General features: G+C 32.0%; 1 protein-coding gene across 7 annotated transcripts in view; it reads left to right on the plus strand.

Moving 5' to 3' along the window:
- Nucleotides 1-15,275, plus strand: part of LOC148626152 (protein sprint-like) — a 67,429-nt gene that overhangs the window by 24,250 nt on the left and 27,904 nt on the right. For 4 of the 7 annotated variants that reach the window (XM_088569878.1, XM_088569875.1, XM_088569879.1 and 1 more), the window contains 3 exons: nucleotides 439-496; nucleotides 2,066-2,264; nucleotides 8,440-8,469. In XM_088569878.1, the coding sequence (XP_088426004.1) occupies nucleotides 2,187-2,264; nucleotides 8,440-8,469 (108 nt within the window). In that variant the 5' untranslated portion in view covers nucleotides 439-496; nucleotides 2,066-2,186. Of the gene's footprint in view, nucleotides 1-438; nucleotides 497-2,065; nucleotides 2,265-8,439; nucleotides 8,470-11,771; nucleotides 12,038-12,616; nucleotides 12,764-15,275 lie in introns of those variants that run through there. The other 3 variants (XM_088569880.1, XM_088569882.1, XM_088569881.1) reach the window with 3 other exon arrangements.

Raw genomic sequence — 15,275 nt, forward strand, 5'->3', positions numbered from 1 at the left:
ATTTCTGATGTAGGATCATTGAAATGTCATTTTCCCTGTACCTACCATACTTTTAATTTATTCTTATTGAGGACTTTTTTCTCTTTCATCCAGTGGACCTTTCATTAAGGATACAAGAAATGTCCAGGACCTTCCACCCTTGTACAAATGTATATTTGAACCCGTTGACTCACTTTAAAATAAGAAGCAAGGGATGTTATGATCTAATTACAGTTAACATATTAATTTTTGTGTTCGCCATTTTTCATTTATTCTGTCAAGTGAACATATTCGCGGGTATCAATTTTCTCGGTTTCAAAAAAATGATTAGTGTTTTAAAGTGTTAAAAATCAATTTCGTGTGTACAATTTTTCAGTTTTCTGTTCACTGCAAAAATAGCAAAAATTAGTACACTACGCAAATTTGTATGTTTATAGTTCTGTTTTCTTTTGTTTTAAGGTTATAAAATATGCATAAAAGAAAAAAGTGATACTTCATAGAAAATGTAAAATAAAAGGTAAGATTTTCCTTATTGTTTGTTCAAGAAGAAAAAATCTTCTGTCCATGAAGTAAAAATCTTTTTCAAACCATTACATTGTATTTCCATAGTAAATGCTTGTACTTAGTCAGGACAATTGTGGGTGTTTCATACTCTCCAGTTTTTGCTTTGATATTGCCTTTAGATAGTTGGTTTCCCTTTTTTGACTATTACCTGGGGCTTTTGCCTATTAGTTATATAATTTTGTTATTACCATGGATCACACGTAGGTTATTTTGTGTCACAATTTATGTTAGACTTTGTGTTTCATAACAAGATGACTATTTAAGGAGGTAGACCTAGGGTAAGGGACATAACTCTTAAAAATCATTGGAACGTTTGTATTCAGCATTTTACATCAATTTTATGTAAGCATCTAATTAACTTGGATTCATTTTATTCTGCTCCAAAGGAAACCTTGAGAGGCTTCCGTTAAATTGAGTATGATGCAAATATATCACTGATTTCATGAGTTATGTCCCTTACCCTAGGTCTACCTCCTTAAAGCTAGAAAAAAAACTGTTTTGGAATATCTAACATACAGGGGTCCCAATTGACTTCCAAGACTTTTAATTTTGGCCTAAAGGATGGTATGTGCAAAATGAAAAAACCTTAAAGTTGTTTATAGGGACTAAATGTGTGCAATAAGTGAATAACTCATTATAGAAGTAATGACCCTTTTAAATGCAAATAGATGATTTTTCACACTGTTTGGACTTCTACTTAAAATGTTAGAAGATGAAAAGAATCTGTTGATGAGTTAATTGGGTGAAATTATAGGGCTACTATTTGATCACAATTGATCCATAATTTTAGAAGGTTTTCTTTCTGTTAATCCAGATAAACCATTTGAGATCAAAGTGAACCTTGAAAAGAAAAGAAAAAAATTTTAAACATGAAACCTTATTATGATTTCATGCATTAACCATAACTGTTGCCTGCCTCAGCTGAACAAAGAATCAGCTCCTAAGTTCAAGTATATTTAAAAAGGTTTTTTTTTTCTATGTTCAATTCAGATTAAAACAACGATTTTGTCCCTAAGACTTTATCAATATAGGACATCAGACTCCCTGGGGCACACAAAACATAATCATATTAAATTCATTCAATAATTTGTCATTTTAACAATACTTAGCCCTGGTGGTATTAAATTGTACAGCATTTACCATCTTATGTTGTAAGATCTTGATTAAGTAGAACCTGTAAGCAGATAAAAGGAAGTATGCATTGATAGTATTTTTATTTATTTTGCAATATATTATACCTGCATTTATGCTGCACATTTGAAAAAAAATGCAGATAAACTTATGTTAAGAAGCTAAAAAGGGTTATGATTGAAGAATTTGGACAAGAATTTAAAGTTACTGTTAACTTAAATAGATAGGTTGAAAATTATTGATTATGAGTCATTGTAGGTTCCCTTCTTATTTTGTAACAATACAGGTAGTCGACCGGTTGTTGAGACAAATTATACCCCCTTAGCTACCCTCATTCTATACTTAAGTATTAGTATTGTAAATTTAATTCTTTGCTGTTTGTTTTTATTAGAAGTTTATGAATGAATGGATTTATTCAGCCAAGTTTAACCGAAACACTTAGACTGACCTGGAGCGAAGGGGAAGTTCATTAGGATTATGTCATTAAGGAGATTAGTGGATAATAATTGGATATGATTAACAAAATGGAACATAAAACTGGTGTTGGAGTTGGTCAAAGACAGGCATGTCGGGAGTCGACTTATCATAAGGTAGTGTATTGATTTCTTCGTTTGTTGACATTATATGCACCTAGAAGTTTGATGTCTGTTCTTTAGGTAGAAATAAATGTAGTTATATTTACATTGTGTAATTTTTAAATGCTTTTGTTAGCTGCAATTTAATCTATAATTTATTTTTTTCAATACATGTAAGCGTTTTGATCAATGCAACCTGTTAGTGTTATCCTGATATTGCATGATATTTAATCTGTCTTACAACTGTTGAATCGTGGCATGTGAAACGCAAAGCAAAACATGTATAATAGCAGTATCAAATTTATTGTTAAAATTAACCCAAATTCTATAAAAAAAATTTATACAGTATTCTGTTTATCTTAGTTAACTTAAGCCATTCTGAAAGATAATGCAACAATATGTAACATACAAGGGCCCAATTTAACTTTCAAGAGTGGAAGGTCGTAGACTTTTTCTTGTTTCAAATCAAAGGTCCTCAATAAAGTGTCAATAAATATAATTGAAGGTCCAGGACCTAAGTAATGAAATTTTAAAGATCAGAAATTGAGGATCCCAGACCTCAATTCACCACTTTTTTTAACAATCTCATTATTCGTTTCTTTAACTAGGGTTTTGCAACTAGTATAATTTTAACACTGTCTAAACCAAACCACTTTCAGGCTAGAAACACTGTCTAAACCAAACCACTCTAAAGCTAGAAACACTGTCTAAACCAAACCATTTTCTTTGTTTTGATACAGTACCTGAACTGATCGCAACAAAAATTGCGATCGGTCATCAGTCACCAATAAGTTTCCAAACAGTCATCAATACATCAAACCGATCCAGAAAACAATATATGGATTTAAAATGTTTAAATTAGGGTAAATTCAATATGATAGTATATTGGATTCGTTTCAGTGGAGATTCTGAAATTTACATGAACCGATCATCCGTTTTACATAACAAAACTGCGGTTAGACTGGTCACCGGTAATTGATTATCAATCCGTCATGGATCCGTCAAATAGTTGCACGGATCGGTTCAGGGACTGTATGTGTTTGGTTTAGACAGGTGTTTTGATTAACCTAGGTTACAACTTATTTAAATCTATATAAAGGGACTTTAAAAAGTGTCTGGTTTGTACAGGTTTCTGGTTTGGTTCAGTTTAGAATGGTTTTTATTTAAATGCAATTTAGCAATCCTGTAAGAAAAACTTCCATACTTTTTTTCTTAGCCGAAACAATATGTTTCTTCTCCAATTTGAATCCTTTTTGATAAGTCAAGGAACTTAATGTGAAATGATTTGAATGTAAGGTATGCTAGAACATTTTGTTCCATTTCTTGCCCTTCAATGCATTATCACCGAATTAATTTCAATACAATTTTATCTTGGAATTTATGTTTAATAAACAGTATGTTAGCAATGTTAAAAATCTGCTTCTTGTGCAAGTCTTATGTTTTCTTTGGCATTGAATACAAAATATCAAAAGATTTTAAGTACAATTCTTTGTAAGAATCAGGCAATGGGTGGCACATCATTTTCCCCAATTTTGTAATTTTTGCCTAAGTTATATTCAGTACATCTAGAAAACAACCAAAAAGCTATTTAAGTTTATACTGAAGCACCTGTGACGTAGATATTTTTTGACTGCTTATATAGGGAAAGAGTGCAGGAAAATTCCCCCACCCCCATTTTTCCATAGTGCATTTCAACTAAATTTGACCTATCAATATCTTGAAAAGACAAATTTTACAAACACTTTGATGGTTATTTCCAGTGGTTATCAGGTATAATCAAAGGTTAATACAATAAAATCTCTGCGTTTTTTTCCCTTCATGTGCCACATCTTATATACATTTTGCCGGATTCTTAGACAGAGAAGTACTTAATTGCATTTTAGAGTTAAGAGGTTACTGATAAAGCAGTCTTGTAAGTGAAAGAAAATTGTGCAAGACATCAACAATATTAAGCAGTAAAAGCAGGAAGACATTAAGGAGGTAGACCTAGGGTAAGGGACACAACTCTTAAAAATCATTGGAACGTTTGTTTTCAGCATTTTACATCAATCTTATGTAAGCATCTAATTAACTTGAATTCATTTTATTCTGCTTCAAACAGAAGCTTGAGAGGCGTTGGTGAAATTGAATATAATACAAACATATCACTGACTTCAAGAGTTATGTCCCTTACCCTAGGTCTACCTCCTTAAGTGTTTAAACACCTAGGCCAAATAAAGATTAGATTGTTTGTCACTGTTCCAACTGACCTGTCAGACACCCCCTTTTCCCTACCATAAATGAAAAGTTTGTATTGGTGGAATATTGTCAAATTATCAATCTTTTTTTCTCATTTTTGTTTCTGATTTTCTGATTTTTTATTAGTATTTTTTTCTACACTTCAAGAGCTGTTTTGATCTTATTGATGGATTTTACAACATAAATGCCGAAAAATATTAGTGATTGAAATGTTAGTATGATTTACATAATTGAAAATTAAAAGTTCAGACTTGAAATGATTTTGGAGAGAAAAAAAAATTAACAAAAGTATTTACCTGTCAACAGACCTTATCTTTTTAATTCTGGCTCTATGGTTGGAAATATATAAGATGTACATCCCTTAAATTGAATGAGAGAGAACATAATTTTTTATTTTGCTGGTCTTTGAAATAAATCAACTGTTTCTGTCAGGTCTTGATTTTTGTCCATTTGTGTCTCCATGAAACACACCATGTGAAATTTATATAACAGGCAAAAACTCCTTCAAGCAGTAAGACCATTTTAAGCTTGAGGGATGCTGTACATGTACAGTGAAACTCTGTCTAAATAGAAACCCTTTTTTTAAATTGGTTCGGTTTAAACATGTGTTTGGTTTACCAAGGTTCAAAATACATTTAAGGAGGTAGACCTAGGATAAGGGACACAACTCTTGAAATAAGTGATATGTTTGTGTCATATTCAATTTCACCAAAGCCTTTCAAGCTTTCATTTTAAACAGAATGAAATCAATCCAAGTTACTTTGATGCTTACTTGAGGTTGGTGTAAAATGCTGAATATAAACGTTCCAATGATTTGTAAGAGTTGTGTCCCTTACCCTAGATCTACCTCCTTAATTGAAATAAACTAAATGCTACTTTACAAAAGTGTCTGGTTTAGACAGGTTTTGTATTATTCAGTGTTTTAGACATATTTCATTGTTATAGCATGGAACTACAGATTAAGAAGCAGGGATGGAAAGATGAATCATTATGAGTGCTTTGTTTCAACAAGCATGTCTCAATAATGATTGATTTTAGTTTTTGACAAAGATATACAATTCAACTAACATTTGTGTCTCCATACCTAAATGCCAAGTGTCACTATTTGTAGGGGATTTGCCCCAGGATACCCCCAATTTTGATTTTCAAAGAGAAATATTGACCACAATTTACAGCCGTTTATTAAAGAAGTGGTGCATTAGATTTGTGTTGTCGTAAAAAAAAGCCAGAAAACAGTACTTTGATAAATTTGAAGGCCCCTGTTATGAGTTTCTTCGGTGCTCAGGACAATATCATGTGTAAAACCCCCATGGACATTTCCAAATGTTGGCAGTGTGTATCTCATTAAGGATAGTTTTTAATTTTTTATCAAGTTATACAATTTAACAACATTTTCAGTTTACGCTTCATGAACTGGGTGAATTGTAAACTTGGTCAAAAATTCAAAACCATTGTTACAATTTCATTTCTACTTGATTCTAGTCCAAATTAAGTTATGGTCTTTAATTAAGACATTATTTATTTCGCTTTTATTTGAATCACAGATTGTGGACCCGCCATCATTTATGTAGTTACAATACCTAAGTAGTACATGTATACAGCAAATATCTTATGTTGCCCAAGGATAACTAACCAATCAGAAGGCTCATTACAAATCAAAATGTATACAGCAAACATCCTATCTTGCCCAGGGAGTACCAACCAATCAGAAGCCTTATTACAATTCAAATGAATACAGCAAACATCCTATGTTCCCCAAGAAGTACCAAACAATCAGAAGCCGTATTACAAATCAAATTTAAATATTAAAATGTTACCAGTCTACCTTTTCATTTATTGCTTTTTCATGTCACATTTTAGTATCTAGGTTGCCAAATGTAGTACATTTACCAAATCTAAACTTGATAATTAGTGTATAGCAGATAATTTTGGCCTATTTTAACGGTTTGAAAACGCCTAAATAAATTCCACAAAATATTTCCTGTGCATTTAAATACTTAGCATCACTTAGCATCTGCCAAAATTAGAATCAGCAAAATTTTTCGCATACTTTTTTGCCAAAAAATCACAAAATTTTACACCCTACAATATAACCTGCCATGTAGTACAACATGAAAGTCAATAACTTGTCATGCATTGAAATATGACCTTTCTATGTTTGAAAATTTCAACTCATATACAGAACAAGTTCAGATCTAGTCTTCAGAGCACTATAAACATTCTCTCAAAGCTTGAAAATGTTTTACATTGACAAATTCAGCCCAACATGATAACAAGTTGAGGACAAGTACCGTCCTTGGTCACTTTTATCATTGTAGAGTTAGGAGATAAAACCAAGTCTGAAGTAGTCCTATTCACTTAACGCTTGTCATCTTAAAATCAAAGGAGGATTAGACATTTAAAATTTTTAAATTACTGTAATCAAAATATAAAAACAGACAAAATTACCTGACTTTGTCATTCACGCAGGGGATCGAAAGCTTAAGGCCTTCAATGTTGTGTAAGCTGTAAAGACTCAGCTGGGGTCTTTTAAAATATTTGAATTAATTTTTTTCATACAATTACCACCTAGAATTGACATTTCACATGCATTTATATATATTTGTGATTGAAAGATGCAAGGAAATCTGCCCAGCAAATACCCTGATTTGGCAGTTAACTCTTAGCCCAGTATGTTGGGTTCTAATACATTTTCCCACATGACATAATCTTACTGACATCGATTAAATCAGCTGTTATGATTCAAACAAATACCTTATTGTAATTGTGTACTGCAGTATGATGGAGAACTTTTTTGGAGTTCTGAACTGTAGCCTTTCTGCATCTTTCAATCTTATACACAGGATGCTCAAGAACATTTCTTTGTGGAAAATTTATCAGTTAAAGTCATAATTTGTTTTTTTTTTTTTTTTATTGAGGGACTAAGTTTGTTTTTGGGTGATATCAGAATAAAGAAATGATGAAGGTATGAAAATGAAAATGTAAATCAAAATAAGATTATTTTCCCAAAAGTTGGTGAAGGCCCATTTCCCCAATAAACATACAATATCCTTTTATCTAGTAAAGTTGTTAGAGTAAAATTGCTGATGAAGGGTTTTTTTTCAAGGACCATTGACAGTAAATATTATCATTATGACAATATTAATGACCCAAGATAGACAAACTTTGTCAAATAAAACTACCTGTACCAATAAAGCAGTTCAGAGATATGTCTTCAAACCTTCCTTTGACATATTTAATGCTGCTTATTTACAGAAATTTAATTGTGCAGATTACGTATTAAGTAGAAGTCCTTGTAAGAATCATGCAAATTCAGGACTATGTGATACAACCCAAAAAAAGGCTACACATTTTTATTTTTGTTACTAAGTTGCTCTATAGGCATTTATGATGAAATGTATAATTATTCATTCCAGTCTGTCTGCTTTTGGGAATCCACATTGAAAATCCAACAGTTTCTATTGCATATTAGTGTCATTTTCAGAAGTATCTCCCTTAATTTTGAATTCTACAGTATATTCTATGTAATTTTCATCTCCTAAGAACAAGGATTATATGAAAAGCCACTTGTTAATTTCTGTTAATTTATGCATTTTAAACAAAATATCAAAAATAAAGATATGTAGGCATTTCAACCATGTATCTTATTTTGCATGATTCTTAGCTGGAGTACTACTTAATTACTAATATAGTATTATATTGTCTATTTTGTGCTTGTATAGATTGTACAGTGAAACCTGTCTAAACACAACCCTAAGTAAACCCAAAACCTGTCTAAACCAGACACTTTTTGAAGGCCTTTCATACCAGATTCAATGTATTTTGAACATAGATAACCCAAACACCTGTCTAAACCAAACACACCGAAAAGAATTTCAGTTTAGACAGATTACACTGTAATGCCTTGTATTTATGTATTGTCAATTTATACGTTTCTCCATTCTTTTCAAAGCCAAACATGCGTAGAATGGAGTTTGCACTGGTAAGATTTTTATTTATATTTTTTCAGCTTTCTTGTTATATTTTACTTCACCAGACCAGTTTCATTTTGTTCATTTCATCATTCAGATGGTTTGTTTGTTGTTCCATTTGAATATTGATACTGTTGTGTTACGTTTTAGTTTAACCTCAGCTGTTTAGGGGGTCAGACTGAACATTTGTAGCGTATATGTTCATGCCTGGTCAATTTTAATTTCAGGCAAGCCTAATTCTCCATCATCTGGCTAAATGTGCAAAATAGTGTTAAGCATCAGTCTCAGTAAGAATCAGGCAGTAGGTGAAACATGGTATGGAATAGCCCACCATTAATTTGATTAAGTTGTATTTTCATTAATATGCTATTTTTCATCATATGAATGAACATTTTTGATGCAGTTATCAAATAGTAGTATTTTCCAATATAGAAGACTACATTGTTTGAAAATATGTAGTCAGATCAGTGGGTTTTTTGGGTGCATACATGTTTCAGATTTTTCCTGTTTTGCCTGATTTTTACAAAGACTTGTATTTAAATACTACAAAGGACTTGTACAAATTTTGCTTTTCTGACTAGGTTACACAATGTTTTCAGCAAAAAATTATTGATTAAGTGTATAAGATAAATATCCTTTAAAGCTGTTCATTGTGAATGCTATGGCTATTGTATTGCACATTGGACAAAATATATGCGTCGTTTACATCAAATCAAAGTTTGAAAATGGATAGGAAAAGGGTCCAAATTTATTTTCAAGTGTGGATGGTCTCAGATTTGTTCAAGTTTCAAATCAATTGTCCACTTAAGAAAAACCAAAAGTCCTCAATATAGTGTCAATAAATATACATTATAGTTGACGGTCCTGAACCTGGGTAGGAAGAAATTTCCGAGACCCAAGGTAAGAAATTTATGGACCCCAGAACCTGGACCACTGCTGATTTGATCCCCTGTTGTAAGAATGTCATTCACACTCTCTCTCACACACACACACACACACATACACATACAACAACAAACATTGAAACAATCACTATGTCTTGCAGTTTGGATAATTTTTCCAAACAAAGAATGGTCTCTAAATCGCTTTAGACCTTTTTGTTTTAACTGCAGGTTAGTCTTTGTACATTCAAAAGTGCAATCTAATTAAAATTAGATCTTAATAGCTCCGCCTTTTTTCTATGTCACATGAAGGGGAGCAATTGTACACACCTATGAGGAAATTTCTTTTGTTCTACTCTCCAAGCCTTACCTCACAGAAGTGTGTGTGAGGCATGCTCATTGACTTACCTGCAGTTGAGACTTAAGGAGGTAGACCTAGGGTAAGGGACATAACTCATGAAATCAGTGATATGTTTGTATCATACTTAATTTCACTAAATCCTTTCAATCTTTCCATTGAAATGGAATGAAATCAGTTCAAGTTACTTTGATGCTTTCATTAAATTGATGTAAAATTGTAAATCAAACATTCAAATGATTTGTAAGGGTTGTGTCCCTTACCCTAGGTCTACCTCCTTGAGAGTCTGTTGACAATTCTTTAAAAGTTGTAGTTCAACCATTATATTTTAGGTAATTTTTACAACTTTTTAAAGTTAAAGTTGAAAAATTATTATGTTAAATTTAGGCATAAGTGTTCTGAGAAGCAATGTTTCTTGAATAAAATTGCAATATTTTGTTGAAATACTGTGGACATTTTAATGTAAATATGACTTATTCCTGTGTGTTGAAAAAAGTTTCTTGTCAGTATGGATCTGAGATTTTGAAAAGAGAGTTTCCAGAAAAAGGTGCTATTATTTCCTTGCATTTTTGCATGAAATTAAACAAAAAAAGTTTTCACAAAAGGAGGGGTTCCAACACCAGAATTCCATGGATCTACCACTGCTTGCAATGAATACTTAGACTCTGATATCTATGTCCCATTCTAACATCATTGTGCACAGTTCAGTTACTGTCAAGTGTTTTCCAAACTTTGATCTGGCTAGTTTGTTGGTAACTTGTAATTTTTGTCTGATTAATTGGACTTTAATTTGTGTTTGTGCTGACTTGTTATCTACTTGTTTATTTCATTGTTTCTATAGGATACATTAGTTCTCGAAAACAAAGCCATTGGTTTATGTCAAACATAAAATGAAATATAAATTATTTTATCGTGGCTTGTGACCCAGGTGATGTCCTCCGGTTAATAGATATATCCTTGAATTGTTAGAATCATTGTTGGATCCAGAAATTAAATCAATTTTGTTTGTGGCTCATAAAAACAAAGTAACAAAGAATTTAAACATTGACAAATAATAATTTGTTACAAAGGGGGACAAAACATGAAATTGTTTAGAGTAATCAAGGGAACCAAGGTTATAGCCGTAATAAAAAAGAATGTAATCCAGGGACAAAGACCAGACATGGAAAACAGACATGCACAACAAAGAACATAAAGTAACTAAAATCATACATACAAAGTAACAAAAGCAAATGAGCAACTTGGACTCCACTAAAAACTGGGAGCATGGACCAGGTGCACCGGTAGGGTAAGCGTTCATCAACTGTTGTGCTGCAGCTTTTATTAGGCATAAAAAATATTTAATTTCCATTCCCCTGCAAATTTTTTAGGGTGTTGAAGAGGAAAAAGATTTGTATTTTGTACACATATTTGAAACATACAATAATTAATTTACAACTTGTGTGTTTGTGTTGGAGGGGGGGGGAGGCCCCCTTACGATTGTAAAGTTTATTTGATTACTTAGAATATAGAGAAAATTGGAAATCACTGCCCCCCCTTTTTCAGAAGTTCTGGATCCTCCACTGTACTTATTAGCCTTAATTTTGAAATAAGAATGGAACATGATATTTAGAGGGGAGGGGGTGGTTACCATATAAATTTTGTTGCGGACCATTCTTATAATTTCAATTTACCACAGAGCCTACATGTATAATACTAATATGTATAAGGTCTAAAATATTCGGTTGGTTCTACTTAGTTGGCACTAGTTATCAAGATTACATCCTTATTATTGTGTTGTGGTTTGTAACTCTTTTAAGGGTCTGTATTTAATGACTGTATTATTGTTAGTAATTTTAAAAGACTTAAAATTAAAAAAGCCGAGGGTTTCAGGTAAAACCAGTCACTGTTAGAAGATTACTCAAATCCAATTCTTAGTAGTATTTTTTTCCAGAGACGGTATAATTATTTATCTATATTTGATTAAGAAAATGGATAGAACCATCCCATTTATAAGGTGGGGTACATTTCAATTGATATTAGATATTTGTGGTAAAACAAAATTCAGAACTTTTTAAAGCTGTAGAGAAGAATCGTTAAATTGTTTGGGTTCCTTTTAACGGTTGACCAAGTCTGTGTAAATACCCAGACGAGAAAGGTTATCTGTCGAATTAGGCATTTTAACAGAATTTGCAAGTGAATTATGACGGCTTTTGACTACGGAATGAACACCAGGTGTATGTAACACTTAACTAGGACATTACTATTAGGGGACAATATATTAACGAACGAATTGTAGTGACAATTGGTTATTTTACCTCTGGGCTACCTAAGGTCAACGACGGAGGATTATTTTCACAGGTAAAGTTTCTTTTTGTGATTAAGTCTAAAATAAATATTATATGATGCTGTTAATAGAATATTACTCTCTTATTAAGGTATTATGATATCTTTAAAAGCACGACCATAGGCAGGTGTTAATTTAATTTGATTTGACCATCTGAAGTTTAAGGATAGACAATGTTTAAACTTTTGGAGATGAAAGACTATTATAACGATTGTAATAAGGTTGGTTACAGGATTTGGGCTTGTTATACATAGAAATAAGTCATGTTTTAGTTGACATTTATAATCATCACCTCCTACACATTATCATTTATTATATTTATGATGATTTAGAAAGATTTAAAAAAAAAAATGATATTTAAAATGAAAGGTGTATCATGTACTAATACTAAAACTTTTTACTCCTTGAAGGGATGGACTAGCTGTAGAATCGATTAGCTAGTTTGTGGGTAGACAATACAAATTGATCTTCCTATTTTTATAATACTGTACTGACATGTCTATTCACTTAGATAAAATTTTGAAAAGATGATTTGTGTAAAAGTTAGTACCGATAGCGAACCCCTCTATTTATCTTTCGGTAATCTGTCTTTGTCAACATTTGCCAGCGGAAATACCTGGCAAAGGTAAACAAGCTGAACAACCTGTTATTAATTGCAATATTGTCTCTTTACGTAATGGATTTACATGGTGTATTATATAGTAAACAAAAGGATTCATTTAAACTTTTCTTATATATGGGTAAGATAGTAGTATGTGTGAGTTATGTGATTCAATTACACCTTGAAAATTTAAATTTAATATATGGATATATTAATTTGACAACACAGTGTCAAAGTGAGCATAGTTTATTTCAAACTTTTTAGACACCTTGTAAAAACAAATGTGAAAGCATAAATTACTTAAATAGGTACAAATTTAGTAAATTAGTAAAAATGTTCTTAGGAACAAAATTGACAGCTGTTCTTTTTTTTTTTTTTTTTTGGCATTTTGTCATGTACTCTGTCAAAATTCTTGGAAGTCAAATATTCTACACTTTTTATGTATACTGGTTTTGTTTGTATGTTATGACAAGTTAATGGCTTAGCAAAAATAATCCTTAACTTGGCAACTTTAAAAGTGTAAGTGGAAAATGTTATTTGGGAAAAAAAACATGTTCAATCCATACCACAAATCCAATTTGAAAAAGTATTTTTTTCTTGTGCTAAATACTTATGAGATATTTTAATAATATAGATTAATACATGTAAATTCCAAGTTAGTTTTTTATAGTATAGGAAATAGGGCTGTAATAAAAATTAAATTGAATATAAAACTAATAGCAGGATAAAGATTTTAATTTTTATATAGAACAAACAATTAATCTCAACTTCTTTTTTTAAATTTGTTATACACTTGTCTGTCTAGATGGACTTTATGGTATATCAGTGTCCAGTGTCTGTCTGTCCATTTCTACTTTGTCATCTTGTGTTTTGGGTCAGTAAATTATATCTAGGCCTGTTATTGCTAAAATTTGTCTTGTTCAATGATGCATAAATATCACCTGTCTAGGACCTCAGGGTTAAAACTTGTATAAAACATTACTTGGGGTCAGGGTGGCCTTAGATGAAACTTCATTGATAATTTGCTTGTATTTGATATCATGGTTAATGATGTTTCGCTTTGACAAATTATTTTCATGTTTCAATTCAATTCTTTATATACTCTATGCAAAGTTTGATGACAACTTTAGATTCAAGTTATTGATGAGTAATTTTTATATGTATATCAGAAATTGAAAAAAACCTGTATTTTGAACATGACTATTTATAACTTTACAGCAGGTTTACCACTGCCTGGGTTGTTTCATAATAATGGGCTTGCATGCACCTATAGAGTGTGGAAGGTCATAGGTTTAAATCACACCAGACATTCATCAAGAAAAGGGCATATACAAAATAGAGTAAAAACTGTTTGACTCCCAGTCAGAATAAAGTTTCCAATTGGGACAACTGTGCCTACATATGGGTAGTTGGTTCTCTGAGCTAAATCTGTCTCATGGTGTTGGACTAGTGTAGAACATGTAAGACCACAATCAATCAATCCAGGTTAACCATAAATAAGGCAGTTTATTTACAATGGCAGGTCAAGTAATTCTGTAAGGAAGCCCACTGACTGGCCTAAAAAGTGAAGGGGGGCACTCCAATGAATTCCATTCAACCTTACTTTTTAACAACAAAAAAGGGGGAAGCTCCCTGCTTTTGCCAATAGTCCTGTATAGTTAGAGCAGGGGCGGATTCAGGCGGGGGTATGGTGGGTGTGCGCCCCCTAAAATTTGCAAAGCATGGGTTGTCGGGGTAGATTTAACTTAAAAAAAAATGTTCGCCTCACTCCACTCAGCAAAATTTTAGCTGTGCACCCCCTAATATACTTTGGGACATATATGTATTTTAGGTTTATGAACCTGTTGACATCAAAATTTACTGTTATTATCCAAGATGACACCTGCCATAACATCATTATTCCTAATTTCATGTTGTTTAATGAACTAATGTAACTTGCTGGAAGAATAAATATCAACAGCCACTGAAGCAAAAGAAAGTGTTTGTCACTTTCAGTGCATTTCAATCTTCAGTAACTTTATTGTGTGTTGGGTTTTAACAGATGCTGTATGTGACTGCACTTACTTCATCCCTTTATTCAGTTCACAAATATCTACCCTTTATTGAGTGTACCAACTTCATCCTTCAATAAAGTTCACAAATTTCTGCCCTTTATTGAGTGTACCAACTTCTTCCTTTAATTAACTTCACAAGTTTCTGCCCTTTATTGAGTGTACCAACTTCATCCTTCAATAAAGTTCACAAATTTCTGCCCTTTATTGAGTGTACCAACTTCTTCCTTTAATTAACTTCACAAATTTCTGCCCTTTATTGAGTGTACCAACTTCATCCTTCAATAAAATTCACAAATTGCTGCCCTTTATTGAGTGTACCAACTTCTTCCTTTAATAAAGTTCACAAATTTCTGCCCTTTATTGAATGTACCAACTTCTTCCTTTAATAAAGTTCACAAATTTCTGCCCTTTGTGTAGTGAACCCTTTCAAAACCATTATTTGTCTTTTGTGCCATTTGCTCTATACCACATTTACTTACTTATATATTTTACAGACTTGTTGCATTCTCATTGAAAATAATACATCTTCTGTCTGTAATTGATTTTACAGAGCCTTTTTCATACTCCTACTTACATGTAGGTTTAGCATGCTATAAA

The sequence above is a fragment of the Perna viridis genome, chromosome 2 (genome assembly GCF_037379345.1).
Source record: "Perna viridis isolate PV_CMFRI_1.1 ecotype Kerala chromosome 2, ASM3737934v1, whole genome shotgun sequence".
NCBI classification, from domain to species: Eukaryota; Metazoa; Mollusca; class Bivalvia; order Mytilida; family Mytilidae; genus Perna; species Perna viridis.